This window comes from Leptonotus elevatus, chromosome 8 (assembly GCF_054856555.1).
Source record: "Leptonotus elevatus isolate MCC_2025b chromosome 8, RoL_Lele_1.0, whole genome shotgun sequence".
In the NCBI taxonomy this organism is placed as follows: Eukaryota; Metazoa; Chordata; class Actinopteri; order Syngnathiformes; family Syngnathidae; genus Leptonotus; species Leptonotus elevatus.
Window position 1 is genome coordinate 17,197,811 of NC_141246.1, and position 17,632 is coordinate 17,215,442.

The 17,632-nt window shown below is 40.3% G+C and overlaps 2 protein-coding genes across 6 annotated transcripts in view; one reads left to right on the forward strand and one right to left on the reverse strand.

The window, feature by feature from the left end:
- pkd1a (polycystic kidney disease 1a) overlaps positions 1-4,161 on the reverse strand; it is a 59,613-nt gene extending 55,452 nt beyond the window's left edge. For both annotated transcript variants that reach the window (XM_086082568.1, XM_086082567.1), the window contains exon 1: positions 3,660-4,161. In XM_086082568.1, the coding sequence (XP_085938694.1) occupies positions 3,660-3,934 (275 nt within the window). In that variant the 5' untranslated portion in view covers positions 3,935-4,161. The remainder of the gene's footprint in view (positions 1-3,659) is intronic.
- Positions 3,792-15,299, forward strand: sstr5 (somatostatin receptor 5). 4 transcript variants are annotated; one of them, XM_086082579.1, is made up of 6 exons: positions 3,792-4,067; positions 10,693-11,127; positions 12,986-13,126; positions 13,187-13,459; positions 14,316-14,453; positions 14,668-15,299. In XM_086082579.1, the coding sequence occupies exons 2-6, from the start codon at positions 10,738-10,740 to the stop codon at positions 14,863-14,865; spliced, it is 1,140 nt and encodes a 379-aa protein (XP_085938705.1). In that variant the 5' UTR covers positions 3,792-4,067; positions 10,693-10,737; the 3' UTR covers positions 14,866-15,299. The 4 variants fall into 4 exon arrangements, with proteins under 4 accessions (XP_085938705.1, XP_085938702.1, XP_085938704.1 ...); XM_086082576.1 differs by lacking the exon at positions 3,792-4,067 and having other exon boundaries at positions 10,365-10,740; positions 10,841-11,127; XM_086082578.1 differs by lacking the exon at positions 3,792-4,067 and having other exon boundaries at positions 10,486-10,803; positions 10,882-11,127.
- Positions 15,300-17,632: the final 2,333 nt, after the last annotated feature.

Below are 17,632 nucleotides of genomic sequence, written 5' to 3' on the forward strand. Positions count from 1 at the left end.
TTCAGTTTTTTTAATATGGTTTCATGGTATTCTTAGTGAATGGTGTGCATAATTTTTGCACTAAATATTTACGGCCTAAAATATTAAGACTGTAGTATCGCCTTCAATTTAAGTTGCACCACCATTTATAAACATGTCAGGAATGCTGGTAAAAAGTTTAGTAGAAGTTGAATGTACATTTTAGTTGTCTTTTTTTTCTTATTTGAACATGCCTTAAAAAAAATTCAAGCTGTAAACTAATCATGGTTATATAGTGACTGCTTGCTGGTGCGATTAGTCGACTAAACTATTGGTGACTAGTTGTAGTTGACTAGAAAACAATTGTTTGTGGCAGCCCTATTGAAGAAACATAATTTAAAAAAAAAACACTTAAAAAAGCATAATCAGTATCTTCAGCACAACAATTTATCCTCCTCTAATAATTCAAATCCTTGATTTTTATTTTCTATATACAGTAGATTAAACAAATTGGATCATTTTCATATTTTAATTTCTTCAATTTTGCACCGGATGACCATTATCTACACACATGAAAACCGAATGAACTTTTCATTTGATGTTGCTTGACTGCAAAGCGAAAGCAGGATGAAAGTTCAAATGATTCAGAAGAGTTCACAGTCAATCACTTTTACATCATTCTGGTGCCTGTTGAATGAACTCTCTCTATATATGTATATATGCGACAAGTACAAGTTAAATGAGAGTAGGTGGTTGGTTTGAAGGGAAATAAATAATTAACAACATGTGGCTTGCGTCTGCTCAGAACAGTATGTTCTTGCTGTTGCTGCTGCAGCAGCAGCGGCACTCGTAAGCGGATCCATACCACAAAATCCAGTTTCACTTTTCTGGTGACGAGTTTCACTCTTTTGTACCATAAGACACATTCATACACACTAAAAAAATAATAATACAGACTCTGGTATCATGACCTATAATAGAGGGCTCAGTCACACGAAAAACAACATTACTTGAGACGAATGTGTGTTCTAATTTCATGCAGTTAGTTTCATGCCACAAATTTCCAATTTGATGATACACTTTCAAACGGACTCGGTTTGAAAATGAAATTGAACACAACGCTATTTATTCTCTTTGGAGGAGGGCACCGCCACAGGTGAAATTAAATCTTCTGCCATCTAGTGGAACTGCATTTTATTCTGATGTCACTATATGTCGCTGGCAAAGTTAGATGAACAAAGATACATTATTTGTTTTAAATAAATAATTTTTGGACCAATTAAGTCGAGATGGGTGATATGACCCCAAACTAAAATCTTTATTTATTTATTTTCAGTCATTCTGGACGATTACGTATTTAATGTACGTAATAAAAAATAAAATTAATTAATTAATTTTAAAAAGGGTGAATTATTTATCCTGTGCAAAATCTTCAGACAACAATAATGTATACTGATTTTAAGTCAGTTTTAACGTTAACATTCATAGCTTGTGCATAATGTGTTTATTGTAAACCGCACATCCCGCTGTCATGTCTGGGAAGATCTGGTTTTGGTTGAGGGTCCCGATTGGCTTCCGGGTTGACCAATCCGGGCCCTCAGCCACTTATGCCTGGCCCCAGGTGTGGCTAGTTACCCAATTAGTGTGAGTGTATTTAATTCCCGGGTGGTGATCAGTCGGCGTGGGATCATTGCCGTGGGAGACAACCGGTGGTACGGGTACGGGTACGGGTACGGGTACGGGTACGGGTACGGGTACGGGTACGGGTACGGGTACGGGTATGGGTATCGGTCGGATCTTCGAAGTGTCCGGTCCACCCAGTACAAATACTTGTCATGGGTGTGTGGGAAGGTTCTGATAGAAGCTGGAGGGGACAAATCCTTGTCTCGGTACAAAGGGTTTGTTCCACACAAGGTCATGGAGGGAACAGCTTCAATCCATCATTGACTCTTATGCTCTTTCCATGGGTCAGCCGGACTTAGACGTCGACCGGAATGACTCAGAGCGCAAGGCAGTGTTGGAGATGATAGCGGTGGCCGGGGGATATCCGGCTGTACTTGCCATAACCAGTATCCTGGTTGGTGTTTTCTGTAAAATAAAGCACGCCAGTTTCGCACTCCTGCTGTGGTTCTCCTGCCTCCCTGCATTTTGGGTCCTCCACTTCACACGCCGACAGACACCACGCCGCTCCGGGACCACACCGTGACAGAATGATCCCACCATAAACGGACCCAGTGGACCAAGAGGCAGGTACCGTTCCAGTTTCGGCGGCGCACATGCAGCGCCCGCTTCCAGTTTCCGGCGGCGCGTGTGGAGCGCCCGTTGCCAGTTCTTGCGGCGCTCGTACAGCGCCCGTTGCCGATGTTCTGACGGCGCTCGTGTAGCATCCGTTTTTTCCGGCGGCGCTAGTTGAGTGCCCGTTGCCAGTTCTGGCGGCGCCCGTACAGTGCCCGCTTCCAGTTCCGGCGCCGCACGTCCTGCGGCCGCCACCGGTTCCCGTTCCGGCGGCGCACGTCGTACCGCTGCAGCCCCCGGCCAGTTCGCCTGTGCCGCTGCAGCCCCTGGCCTCTACGCTGGAGCCGTCATCATGGTTCCGCTACCGACGTTGACTTTTGTTTGGGACGTCTGGGATCCGTCCCTTAAGGGGGGGGTACTGTCATGTCTGGGAACATCTGGTTTTGGTTGAGGGTCCCGATTGGTCCTGAGTGGGTTCCAGCCCTTCCGGGTTGGCCAATCCGGGCCCTCAGCCACTAATGCCTGGCCCCAGGTGTGGCTAGTTACCCAATTAGTGTGAGTGTATTTAATTCCCGGGTGGTGATCAGTCGGCGTGGGATCATTGCCGCTTGTCACGGTCACCCCCGGAGTTCTGTCTGTCATTTTGATTTTGTATCTTTTCAGTTTGTTGTTTAATTAGCATTAACCAGTACCCTGGTTAGTGTTTTCTGTAAAATAAAGCACGCCAGTTTCGCACTCCTGCTGTGGTTCTCCTGCCTCCCTGCATTTTGGGTCCTCCACTTCACACGCCGACAGACACCATGCCGCTCCGGGACCACACCGTGACACCCGCATTCTGCCACTTGCGCAAAATTACAACTCACGATAACATTTGGATATAACAGAATATAATATCAGCTTTTAATAATTCAGAAGAAGAGTGTCTTTGTTTATACACACGGCGATTACACGATTTAGCTCATTTTCAAATTAATCTAATTTGATTTAATGCACAGCCCTGCAATTTAGTGGAACTGAATAATATCCTGCAGCACACATGATGATCTCATGCAGCACATTAGACTAAGTTATTTTGGAAAAAAGAGGGCACAAAATGTTGTTTTGCTAATAAATCACTAACTGATCATCAAAAAGGTGTTATGATTGTTTAATTGGCAGTAACGCAATTTTTTCCTAATGTAGATTCTAAGCAAAAAATAGCAACAAAAGTTAACTTGTAATGTGGTGTCAATAATGATACCAAAAATATGATGATGAATCGATGATGATGTGATTAAGACTAAAGGAAAGAAATGAACTAAAAGTAGTGGATGATGCAAACACGTTGTATGTGGCTGGAGTAAATAACATCATAATAATGCGGGCCCCCTCCTGGAAAGTTTCCTTTTGCTTTCCATGTGAGCAATACTGTTGCTGAGCGAATGGAAACATCAGCATAGCAAAGAAGTAGGGTTAATTGGACTCACAGCGCAGTGGTGACCAGCGGGATGTCCGCCGCTCCGGGGGCCCTCTCCAAGCCGACGTTGGAGCAGTTGACCACGCAGCCATGCTGGGGCCCCGCAGGCGTGCAGCTGCAGTTAACGGGACAGGGCGTGCAGCTTCTGCCGGCGGCCGTCTGCGAGCCGAGGCTCCACGGCTCCAGACAGCACAGGGCCACCAGCAGGCTGGAGAAGAAGTAGAAGCTGGGCCCGCAGACGCCATGTTTTCGCGTGGTTACAGTCGCTCCATTTCCACAAGGCATAGCTCACTCACATCTCATCGCCTCTGATGGTGGAAGTCCTCGCAGGCTGGAAAGGACCAAAGCAAACACACTTTTTTGCCTCGCGTTTCATGTGAGGACAGAACAAAGTTTGAAGAATCCACTTTTTGACGAGGTGAGCTGCGCGTATTTCTCCAAATGTTCTTCTGCTTTTCCCGTTCCTCTGAAAAACTAACGGAGCGTCTTCAGGAATCTTTCCCTGGCGAGAAATGGAAAAAAAAAGTTTTGGAACTTCCTCTCTCGTCCTCCTCCTCCTCCTCCTCCTTCTCCTCTCCTCTCCTCCTACTCATTCTCCATTATGCAATTCCGCAAACCACCGCTGAGTGTCGATAGCAGTGTTTCCCAACCTTTATTCATCCAAAGCACATTTTTATTTGATGTAATAATACTGTACGTATTTTTCTTATAAAAGAAAAGAAAAATATAGTACGCATTTTTATTTTCCATTAAATCAAAATAATTTCATGGCAAAAAACAAACAAACCACCAGATTATATATGATAAACAGTGATGCCTTGAGTTAAAAGTTTAATTCATTCTATGAACAAGCAATTGAATGCCTTTATTAATTTTCCATGGTAGAATAACATTTAATTGCACATCCATTACAGTAGGTGACAGTGGCGCTCTTATTGTCAGAGGAAGGCGTATTAGCTCATTTGCAGAGGTGTACCTAATTTTATTGACAAATGCGTACTATTCATAAAATCTATCCATTCATCCATTCATGGGGGTGCTGGAGCCTATCCCAGGCCCAGCTGGCTTCGGGGTAAACCCTGAACCGGTTGCCAACCAATCCCAGGGCACTTTTTAAAATTTAATAAAATAATTATACATATAATAATATAATTTAAAAAAGTCAAGCACTGCATTAATCTGTTCCAGCCCAACAACAACAAAATACAACACAGTTGTACATGTTTTAAATAAAGAAATAGCGCTTAATTTGTAAGATATAATCATAAACAAATAAAAGAAAAAACATAGAGAATGAAAACAATGACATTGGTTATAAGAAATGTAATGGGCTCTTTGTTTATAATCTACCGCATTGCTGAAGTATGGCTCGCTCATTGCCGCATTTGGAAAATTGCCTTTTTCTACATGTGGTGCTTTCAGGACTTGCCATTATTACAGACCTACTTCATCTCTCCTTCAAAGAAGCAATTTAGAGAAGCCTCTTCTTACATCCACAAACATGAAGTCAATATTCTTCCCAATGTTGTGGTTACGTTAGGTTATCAATATGCTCATGAACATTCCCAGCGAGTGATAGAATGTTGGTACATCTAACATTGTTTATTAAAACTCTGCAACGGGTGACACATCCTTCCAAGCTTCCAGTATATTGCACAGATTGTTGCAACATGGGGCCGGCCGTGCGTTATCATGCTGCACCATGAGCCTGAAGATTTTTTCACAGTATTTCTGTGCATTCAAAAAGCCATCAATAAAAAGGCATTCGTGGTGTTTGCCCATAACAACGCTGATGACGAAGCTGCTATCTGCCCTGTACAATGAAAAACGCTATTATGGTGAACATTTGATGGCCACTGTGGTTATGTCGACAAACTGCATCAGGTGCGGTCTGAGAATGACGAGGTCGTTTGAGACAGTTTGTTGAGAAGTTCTTTTGGTAATGCAAACTGGTTGTCTCAGACGATCTTGTGTGGAAACAGACTGAACCTTGAATTCAAAAGTCAAAACCTGCAACATCTGTGGCATTGAGCAGTGTGATTAAATGGAACCTTTTGGAGGGCTGTCAACCAAAGGCACACCTGTGCCTTATTAGCATTTTGATGTACCACACCTGGTGAATGGATTATCCCAGCAAAGGAGAAGTGCTCACTAATATAGAGTTAGACAGATTTGTGAGGATACTTAAGAGCGAGTCGAAAAAGTCTTACATCTTTGTGCTCAGCCTCCGCTTATTAATTTAAAAACAAATGTATTTTTTAATCCTTTTAACATATTTGTGGCATTAAGCCTCTAAGTTACTCACTGAGCTATATCTTACATGTCACACATGATGACGGTTTTAACCAGATTTAGTTTGACATGTTTGAGTCTATTTAAAAGGAGTTTCCCTTCATGTTTGTTCTGTTGCTATTATATTTTAATTTGTAGTTTTACTACTAGCTAGCATCTACCAGTAGACAAAAACTTTATTCAACCTTGGGTGCCTAAACAGGGATCTACTGTACATTAAAATAACAAAGTATGAAGCTCAACTGCGGGGATTGATGTGAACTTGAATTACAGTAAAAATAAAAAATAAATAAAAAAGGGGAGCGATACTGTATTTACTTGAAAAAGCTTAGTAAGGGCTAGATTGTAGGTTGATGCACTCAGTTTAACTAGAATTTCTGAAGTGAAAAAATGTTACTAGATTTTTTACAAGTAAATATTTGTGAAGCCTTTTCCGTGCTCGTGGCGTTCTCAGCCATTGTTGTTGTCTTGAATGAAGCTGTTTCAATACCCTGAAGACACATGACATGTGCATGGAATATTCAAAAAAATACAAATATAAAACACATTTTCCACGGCTCTGATTAACAAAAATCGTCCTTACTCATGAAATCTATTGTTTAGTATTTGTCTGGCCAGGACGGGTCCAGTCTGGGTCGGGGGAAGGTAAAATGAGCTTAGCTTCTGTTTGTTTTTGGGGAGGGTCTATGGGTCCGGGCAGGAAAACAGCACTTACTGAGGCCACAAGATGTGTTATTGTAGGGCTACAGGAAGAAGGTGGAAGGAGGGAGAGTCTGTAGAAGGATAAGTGGGCGGGGCATGGAGGTACAGCATAAAGCCAACGGCAGCATTTGTAATGTATGTAAAAATAAATAGATGCAACAGCATTAACTCATATTGATAAAAAAAAATTCAGGAGACTTGAACACACTGACATTGACATTGAAAAAACACAGATGACAGAATTAAAGTAAATATAATGTTTCCCCACTAATAAAACATACAGTTAGTATTTCTTACAGCCAGAAGACAAATATTATATGACAATACTGTACATAAGGGCAAAAAAGAGTATACAGAACACAACTCATATAAAAGAGCTAAACAATTATACAGATAGGTCACTGAAATAAAAAATAAAAAATAGAATAGAATAAAACTGAACAGCAACAAAAGTTGGGTCAAAAATAAATCAAATATGGGTCAAAAATGGACCAATTCTCTACTTGGGTCAATTTGACCCAACTTTGATTCAAGAAATTGATCTTTTAGTGTAAAACAACTCATAAATATTGGTCAATCCTGTACTTGGGTCAAAAAAATGGGTCACTTTGTATAAAACAATCCAGAGAGTTGGGTCAAATTGACCCATAAAGGGGATCGGTCCATTTTTGATCCATAATTGGGTTACTTTTGACCCAACTGTTTTTACAGTGTGTTATCCGTATATGAATAATGGATGGATGGGTATACTTTAAGGGGTAAACACTTATCTCAGCTATAATTCTCTATTTATGTTGGTTCATTTGTGTAAAACAATCACAGCATCTTGAATTTCCCTTAAGTCCTCGTGGTGGAAAATTGTAAAAACATGAAAACGGGTGCCCACAGGACAATAATGTCCCTTGACAGGTCAGTAAGGTCAACCCTTGTGTAATGTGATAGATTCGCTCCAGGGGATTGTTGTGGACACGGGCGCATTATTAGGGGGCGCTTTCCCGCCCAACCCACCTGACACAATGATTCTCCAACCCAAAGTGTGTGTGTGTGTGTGTGTGCGTGCCGTGCATGCTTGATGAGTTCGTGACTTAGCGGGTGGTTGGCATTCCACTCCCCTCGGTTCCCTTCAGAGAAGAAATACCAGGAAAAAAAAGACCACCAAGCAGTGCAATGGGAGGTTACATGTGCTGGTTACAGGAGCGGATAAGCATATTGATGTATCTGTTTTGTTTGCAGCTGGTTGTCTGTATTGTTCATGTGTGTGTGTGTGGTAATAGGTGGGTGTACCTGCAGAGAGAAAAGAAGTGTGTTTGTTTGGTTCACATTTTCACATGACTGACATTGACAGATGTCACGTCAAGCCTGAAATACGGTGAGATGGGAAAACAAGAAGAATTCATTGAGTGACACATTCCAAGAATTATACAAAATAAACTTTTATGCTATACTGCAATATTATTAGTATATCTATGACTGGCTCGATATTATAGACTAAAGTACTGTATTTGTTGTGATAGGTAAGATGACCTCATCTAACTATAATAAATTGCATAAATTGATAATTGCCACCTTATAAATTTGAATATGTTAGGTTGTGGTGGTCTTGTTTTATGAAAAATTAGGTAGGCCATCATTGTGCAGAATTTTCAAAGCTCTCGTCTGAATGTAGGGGGGAAATTAATAAATAATAAAAAATTAATTATATATATATATATATATATATATATAACTGAAAGCTTAAATGGGTTGGGAGGAAAAAATCCAATATTGCAAATTATGACATTTCAATGCGGACTCACAATGGCAAAGGTATTTTAGCATTAAAAGTGGAAAATATTACTTAAAAACGTTTTGTTTTAATTAGGCTACCTATTCAATGGTAACAACTCCCAATAGTTCAAATATTTATATCAGTAAAATTAATTTATTTCAAAATTAAATTCAGTTGGGCATGTCCTAATTATTATTGATAAAATTATTTGAAAATTACCCTTCTTCCTATTTCTCTAAGTGGGAAACTTCACGTTTGTCTTTTTTTTTTTTAAACAATTCTCTTATTTTATTTGTCTGTTAAATTTCTGTAAAATCTACAGTAAAAAAATTACAACATTTTCTTATTTTTTTAATTTTACAGAATTTACAGTTTTTCTCCATAGGTTTGGCACATTTCTTGACATTTTCAAAATACCATGGACAAATCCCAAAACCACCTTACAATTGGTGCCAACTGAATGGCATTCGTCATTGCTTTCATCAAATTGCCAATGTCTTAGTACATGTCTCAATTGCCTCGGTAGATCTGTGCAAATGGTTGTGTACATTTTGCCGACAGTTAGCAAAATGTGCTTACATTTAGCACATTTTCCAAATGAATAGATCTTGCTGATTGAACTGGATTAGTTGTTTTTCAGTGTAACGGTTGTCTTTTCCGAAACATGTTAGCAAGGATTTCAGTGTGTAAGTCTCAAAATGCAAAATCATCTGTTCAATTGTCAAAAATTAGTCACGCATATCACAGGAGATCAGTGTAGAGGATGGTTGATGGTTGTTTTTGGTCTTGAAGTTATGAAGATTCCAGCTGAGACGAGTGATATACTAGCACACAGCAGGAGCTGTGTAGCTCAGGGTGTCGGTCGGCTGTCTCTCAAGCTGAAGGTCGTGAGTTTGTTCCTCAACCCTTGAGTGACTTTTTTCTCCAATTCTTTATTTTACTCTCTTCCAAGTGTAAATATTACTCTAAAACTGAGTCTATTTGGTCCCACTCTAATTAGAGTCAAATTTACTCAACAGAATGTATTAGTTTTTCATAAATAGACAGGATTCGGCTTTCTTTTGTTACACTCTAATATGTAAGTAACTGTGTGAATAAAAAGTGTTGCAATTTCCTTGACTGTGCCACAAACTTTGAAAACTGCTCTTGTAAAATCCTTTTTTTCCCCCTCAGTTTTATATATAATTGTATTTTGTTAGCGGCACCTCTGCTGTTGTGACAAAACATCAAATGATTTTGGCCTGCAGTGCTCACAGAATGCCAAAGGGACGATGCATTTTGGGGCACTGACTACTTGTATGACATAGAAATGTGATTTTGACACATAGGTAAGCTGTTTTGGGAGCGATATGAGCTTTTGCTGATGATCCATGGTATTGTGAAAATTATCCAAGTTACTTTTGGCAAAAGCACTAAGGGAATGCAGATGAGCCAAAGCAATTGAGAAGGATATTTGCAGTTGAGTCAAGCATGTGTGAGCAGTTTTGGGATAGATATGTGCTTTTGCTAATGAACTGATAGGTTGGGCATAAATGTGAGTCTGTTTGGCCAAATGAGCTTGCAGTTTCGAAAATTTCAGTTTCAATAAATGTGCCAGACCCATGCATTGTGGGTAAAACGAAGCGTATTATGGGTAAAAACAAAGTACAGTAATTTGCTGTATAATTAACGTATATATACTATATAAAACTGTAATTTTTTGTAAATAACTTTAATTCATTTACAGTAAATGTTTGAAAAAAAATACAGTACTGGGATTTTACAAGCATTAGCTGGCAACTTTTTTGCCAATCATTTCTTGTCAATTCTACAGTCAATTCGTTACAGCGTAACCAAATCACACTTAGCTCTCCTGCGCGTAAAAGTAAAGTGTGACACCGACACTGGCCATTGACGCGCAGCTGGAGCAGCGTCACTCACCACATTGGTCAAGAAGTGAAGACACGGTGGATTGTGGCTCGTGTTTTTTTGAGAGACGATGCATGTGTTTGCTTCCAATCGCTTACTCATGACCGACGTTTTATGTGGCGTGTGACTGTGGCGCACGCCCATTTTGAATCACGTTTGAAGGCTTTCGAGGCTCCGATTAGCGCGCGCAACAGAAACCTCTCAAGCACTTTGCCGTCTCAAAGTGGGATTCTTTTACTACAAGACAGACCCCCCGGAGAGCTTCATTATGGAACAAGTGGATATGCTGAATTGTTCTTCTCCAACGTGTTCTTTTTCTTCTGCCCTCGCCAACGGCTCCTCCATCGAGTTCACGCAGAGTTTCCCTTTCCAGGGGGGCAGCACCCTGCTGACAGCGATCATCTCCATCACAGTCTTCATGGTGGGTCTGGCCGGCAACAGTCTGGCCATCTACGTGGTGCTGGGCTATGCCAACATGAAAACGGTGACCAACATCTACATTGTGAACTTGGCTATCGCAGACGAGCTCTACATCATCGGGCTGCCTTTCCTCACAACGCAGAATGTGCTCTCCTACTGGCCTTTCGGATCCTTCCTGTGTCGGCTCGTCATGACCGCGGACTCCATGAACCAGTTCACGTCAATTTTCTGCCTCACCGTCATGTCCGTTGACCGCTACCTGGCCGTGGTGCACCCGATCCGGGGCTCTAAGTGGAGGCACCCGCGCGTCGCCAAGGCGGTGAGCGCAGCAGTGTGGGTTCTTTCCTTTGTGGTGGTCCTGCCCGTGGTCATCTTCTCTGATGTGCAGGTATGTACTGAGGTCCCGGGGACGGTTTTCCGATGCGCCACTCTATTTTTTTTTCTTCTTTAAAGCAGAAAATACATACACTTGTGTAAATATGGTGACGTCATGGGAAAATGCAACTGTGATTAATAAAATAAAATGCCAAACAGCTCTTCAACGCCTCCGAAAAATGCCCCCCCACCACACACGTCCCTCCCCTGATGACCAACAAGTTGTTGTTTTTTATTTATTTATTTTTTTTATGGGGGGTGGGGGGTGTTGGTTATACAGTATACCAACACATATTTCCACATGGCACAAAATAAGATTGAGTTATGTTTAAGCCTATATATTAAATCTGTGCTTAACACATACAGCTAGCATGTTTGCTTGAGTAAAAACGAACATTTGCCATGTCTTGTAACCCTGCTACTTACATATTATTGCTGTAATTAGAGCAAGACTAAAATTGTAATTATTAAAAAATATATATATTCTCGTCATCTAATTATAACAGCTTTACCCAGAAATTATATATATATATATATATATATATATATATATATACATACGTGTGTGTGTGTGTGTTTATGTATTTTTTTTAATAGTGACATTTTTATTTAAATCATTTTGTAAAGTGCTCGTAACTCCAAATAATATCTCAAATCATCTTTTCTTACTGGAATGACTTGAAATGCTATCAATCAATCCATTCCGTAGGTTAGCCCCCCCCCCCCCACCCCCTCCGAATGACCGAATGAAATATAATGAAACTGAATTAAACAGATTTTTGCCATAATTGGACAATTAAATGGCATTTGCGCTTAGCTGCTCTTTCTGGTGTTCCCACTTTGGCCACCTAGGGGGCAGCTCAAGACAGACTGACGTGTATTGTTCAGTGAGAGGTCTCAGCTCATTACAGCACTAATATTTGTTGTTCTTTACAGAAGATAAAGAATACATGGCTGTAAGCACTGCAACATTGCTTTAAATACACAGGTGTAATTGAATGGAAAAAACAAATTGAAGATTGAGTGACATCTCAAGACACCACAGTAATTGTATATTTTTGGGTTCCTAAGTGTCTATACGGTTTCACTGTGAGGAGTTTGCATGTTCTCCCCGTGCCTGCATGGGTTTTCTGCGGGTACTCCGGTTTCCTCCAACATTCCATAAACATGCATGGTGGGTTAATTAAAGATTAAAAAATGTCCATTGGTGTGTATGTATGAGTGAATAGTTGTTTATATGTTCCCTGCGATCAGATTGCAGTGCAGGGTGTACCTGCCTCTTTTTTTTTGAAATGCAGGCCAAAGGGCAATAGGACCATTGTTCTCAGAGTAAAGTTCAAAAGTCAGCATCTGTGATGATTTGGGGGTATGTTAATGTCCCTGGCATGGCATGCAACTTGCGCATCTGTGAAGGCACCATTAATGTTGAAAAGTACACACATATGTACAGGTTTTGGAGCATCATACGCTACCATCCAAACAACGTATTTTTTTAGGGACATCCCTGTTTATTTCAGCAAGACGATGCCAAGCCAAGTTTTGCATCATGGCTTTATAGTGAATACGGTTGAGTACTAGAATGGCCTGCCAGCAGTCCAGACCTGTCTCTCATTGAAAATGTGGGGCATATTGTGAAGCGCCAAATATAGCAACGGAGACTCAAATTGTTGAGTATCTAACAGAGCTTCAGCAATTAGTATCCTCAAATCTAAAACACCATACAGGAGGTAACAATCTTAACGTTTTTATTGTAAACCAAGACCGTTTCACTCAATTCCAGTATGAAGATTCCGAATATTTTTGCTCGAATGAACTATTGCTGTTAATTCTCTCTCTAAGTTCATGTGACTGGTTCTGTAATGTGCCTTTAGGACACATTTAACTCGTGCAACATGATCTGGCCAGAGCCGACAGACGTGTGGTCAACAGCCTTCATTCTCTACACCACCACAGTGGGCTTCTTTGGACCCCTGCTCATCATCTGCCTCTGCTACCTGCTTATAGTCATCAAGGTGCGTGCGTGAGTGCTCGTGTTCATACCATCCCTACATATTGTGTATATTATCCTGCAGGTGAAATCCTCAGGAGTGCGGGCAGGCTTCACCTCGCGGCGGCGTTCAGAGCGGAAGGTGACACGGATGGTGGTGGTTATCGTGGTGGTGTTTGTACTCTGCTGGCTGCCGTTCTTCATCATCAACATCATCAACCTCGTGGTCATCATCCCTGAGTCCAGTGCCACTGCAGGAATATACTTCTTCGCAGTCATCCTTTCATACGCCAACTCCTGCGCCAACCCTCTGCTCTACGGTTTCCTCTGTGACAACTTCAAACAGAGCTTCAGAAAAGTACGTCGATTAGTTCGTCTTTTAATTACAGTGGACCTCCGCTATTCTTCGATGGTAAGGATTTGCCGACTTGCAAATAGTGAAAATCCCAGCATAACTCATGCTCACTGAAATGCACTAAGGGGGGAAAAAAACGTCCAAAATTATTTTAAAAACAACAAACACTGAGAAACATCTAATACACATTTTCTATTTAAAAAAAAATGAGTGTCAAAAAATTTAAATAAAAAATCAATCAATCATACAATCTGTGGGGTCCACTGTAAATCTAGTCTTGAGACAACTGTGTTCATCTCCAACCACAAAAATGGCGCTTGATAACGAATCATGTGGAATTAAATTACTGTACATCTGAACATGAATTGACAGAAACTGAACTGTTGGGCAGCAATTAATTGGGCAGAACTGTTGGCTTGTTCTTCCATTTGGCAACTGGGCCAAAGAGCTACACTCTTTGATGTCGTGTTAAGTCTGAAGCCTTTTCAACCATAATTTCATCCTATATTTAAATGTATTTACGGTATTATGATCATTTTTTAACAAATGAGCATTCACTATGGTTTTACTATTTAAATAAAGGGTTTTTCATCTACTCTTTTAAGGACTCACCTCTCATCTTACAAATCAAATGTTGCCCATGAGTACAGCTGTTTGGATCAGAGCCATGAGAGAGTGTGATGCTGCACGAGGGTGGGATGTTTAACAATTCATCATCTGTGTGAAGTGCAAAATCCCGTTTCACTAGATCCTGCATAAAAGCACAGGCAGACCGTCTGTTCCCGTTTCACGGTTTGCATCTCCGAGCGCAGCGGCAACGAGGTTGAGTCATTAACACTCAGTTGTTGTGGGCCTGCAGGTGCTGTGTGTAAAGAGGTTGAATTGCAAGGCCAATGGCGTGGATGACGGCGATCCCAGCGCTCGCCGGATAGTGAGGTCAATGCCAACTGAATGTGCCCCTTACTCTCCTCAACATCAGGTGTCATATCACCCCCAGGTATGCTAATATAAAGCTTCACAAACTGCAGACTCACTTGCAGACATTTGCTGAAAAACTCAACTCGTTCATAATAGCCTGACACGAACCATATGACGCTTCAACGATATTCCACCCAGATCCTCCTCTTAATCTAATCTGGCCATTTCCTTGTTGACATATTCACCGTGACCAGTGTTTTCAATGACATTGTGGCTCTTTCCCCTTGTTGAAGATTATTCCTCAGCCTTCCGGCTTCCAGATTTCTCACACAGCTGCTGACATGCACTGCAGCATCTCAGCATGCAAGCAGTCTACCTCCGGAGTCCCGCAATTCTCCAGGGCCACGACAGCAATTACAGCAACCTCCACGAGCGCCGTGGCAGAAACTCCCGCTATTACCACAGTAACAATAGTGCCTGCCGTCTTTTAGAGAACGTGGCCTCATGAAGATGGAGGCTGAGGATGAAAGAAGTGTGAGCTATGGATACGAGAAGGGGCAAGCAGGTTGCAAATGTATATATTGTATATATATGCAAGTGTATATGGGTCAAAGATGGATAGGGATTTTACCAGACCCAGCACAGTTAACTCATTCACTGCCATTGACGGTTATAGACGTCAAAAATTCATTTGAACTATTTCTATTCGTTTAACATTTTTTCCCACTTTTGTTAACAAGAGTATGAAAACCTCGATTTTTTTAAATTGTATATTTAGAACAGATATAAAATTTGTGATTAATCGTGAGTTAACTCGTAAAGTCATGCAATTCATTATGATTTTAATCGCCCGACGCTCCTAATTTTTTGAATTGTAATTAATCGCATGACTTCAATAGTTAACTCACGATTAATCATAAATTTGATATCTGTTCTAAATGTACAATAAATAAAAAATTATAGGTTTTCATACTCTTGTTAACAAACGTGGAAAAAAAATGTTAAACTAATAGAAATAGTTCAAATGAATTTTTGACGTCAATAGCCGTCAATGGCAGTGAATGAGTTAATTTCTTATAAAAACATAAAATATTTATTCTTTATTATTATTTATTGTTATCTTGTGCAACAGTGATAAAGCCGTTACAGATACATTCGTTTTGGCATAGAAAACGCATCTGCCACAAATGGCAGGTATGGCAAACGTCACACCTTAACAATGATTGACAGCTATTATTGACCAGCTGCCACAACGAGAAGAGGCAAAAAAAGGATTGAGCATTCTCCAGGCTACCAAAAGAGGAACCAATACGTAGCCAATGGATCACAGCAGCCATAAAAAGGGTGAACAACAAGATGGAGGATTTGGAATCCTCCTCATTGCTTGTGTAGAGATCATTTCATATCAGGATAGTCAACTACTGAATCAGTCAGTCGTGTAGATGTCGCTCGATTGCATAGTTATTAAATGAAGGCATAAGACGTGATCGGGCACTTTGTACATGGTCGCTATTGGTGGCTGAATCAGCAAATGGTTGCCAGATTCAGGCAAGTTACCACACGCAAGATGTGGGGGAAAGAATTAATTTTGTGCGTTTGTGCTGCTATGGTTTAATAGACAGTTGAATTTAATAACTGACCATGAAGGCTTTATACGGCATAAATGACGGCGGCGGCCAAATTAGCGGATGCTAAGTTGCTAACGTACCTAAATGACAATCGCGTGAAATTGCTAACTTCGATGGCATTTTGACCACACATAAAAGGGAAATAAATCCGCATTGTACAAACTTGTAAAGCCTTTGTATGATCAGATTTGAAAGCACTCACCAGTGTAAGAGAGGGGGGAATACCACGTAGCAGTGTCGCCGAGTTGAAAAAAAAAAAAAAAAGCACTCCTGACACTTCATCGGCAATCCAACCTGTATATCATGTCGTTTTCATCAAAGTGACTGTCAATGCTCTTGGGCGGAAAGTTGACAGATGAATATGCTAGTTTTAGCCCTCCTCGTCATGTTCAGCGAAATAGTCATGTGACGTCCGAATCTCTATTAGGACTACATTTCCCATAATAATATTTTTTTTACTATCCCATAACACAATACAATACAATACAAACTTGATAGCTACTCCCAGAGGTTCTTGACAATCTTGTGGATGATACAAACTCCTAAACTCCTGTCTTTAAATGTATTTCAAAATAAAAGTCCCGAAATGGCTTCTTTTTTTTTGGTCGCACCACATGATAAAATAGGCATTAGCAAACAAACTTACACTTCAATGACCCATATATGTGTGTGTGTATTTAGATGGATGTATGCGTTTGTGGACACGTATAACTTCATATTTTATTGAGTACATATTCATCACAGTGCATTATATGGTATGGAAGACAAGATGTCCTCATTCTTATTGAATTTCATGACTTGTTTGCATAAGGTGAAACAATAAATATTGTAATTTTTATTTTGTATAACGGTACAGGTGCTAATTTTTACGAACTTCTGTTGACTTTTGATTTGCTAATTGTAATGAATGTAGTGCATTTATTGTTATGTGTCCTTGTGGATACGCTTTCTATTATTTATTTTGAGCTTTTTTGTTTGTTATTTGAGAGTTGATTGTGTGTTTAGTAACATAGGTCATACAGAGGTAATTCAATGTTCTAACTACTCCGACTATGTTGCATACTTAATATATTGTATCCATAAGCTGTGATGGTGGTGAATTAAAGCATTGTAGAAGGAAAGCAATGGAAGTGAGGCGTTGACGTGATGTGAAGGCATGTTACAAATTCCTTGAATTCCTTTAATTCTTTGCTTGTATGTGTTTAGAATGAGGTTACCTGTAGACAAGTCTTACTTGCCCCACATGTGGTGTACAATATATTAAGATTGATACTATGTTGATGGTCCATTGGAGTAAATTTGCCATGAAAGTGTAAATACTAGGGTTGGGAATCTTTGAATGTCTCACGATTCGATTCGATTCCGATTTTTGGGCCTGCGATTCGATTCAGAATCACTTTTCGATTCTGAACGATTTTTTAAAAAAAAAATATTGATTTTGATTGACAATGATTTTTGCTTCAATATATAGATGTACAAGGAATTGTAATGATCTACTCCAGGCTGACTCGCTAATGCTAATTAGCGCGCTACTCGCAGCACTTTTATCACTCAAAAGAACGGCTCCACGCTGGAAAAAACAACAACTTTTATTGGAATAACTTGATCGTGACTTTTTCCTTCTACTCTC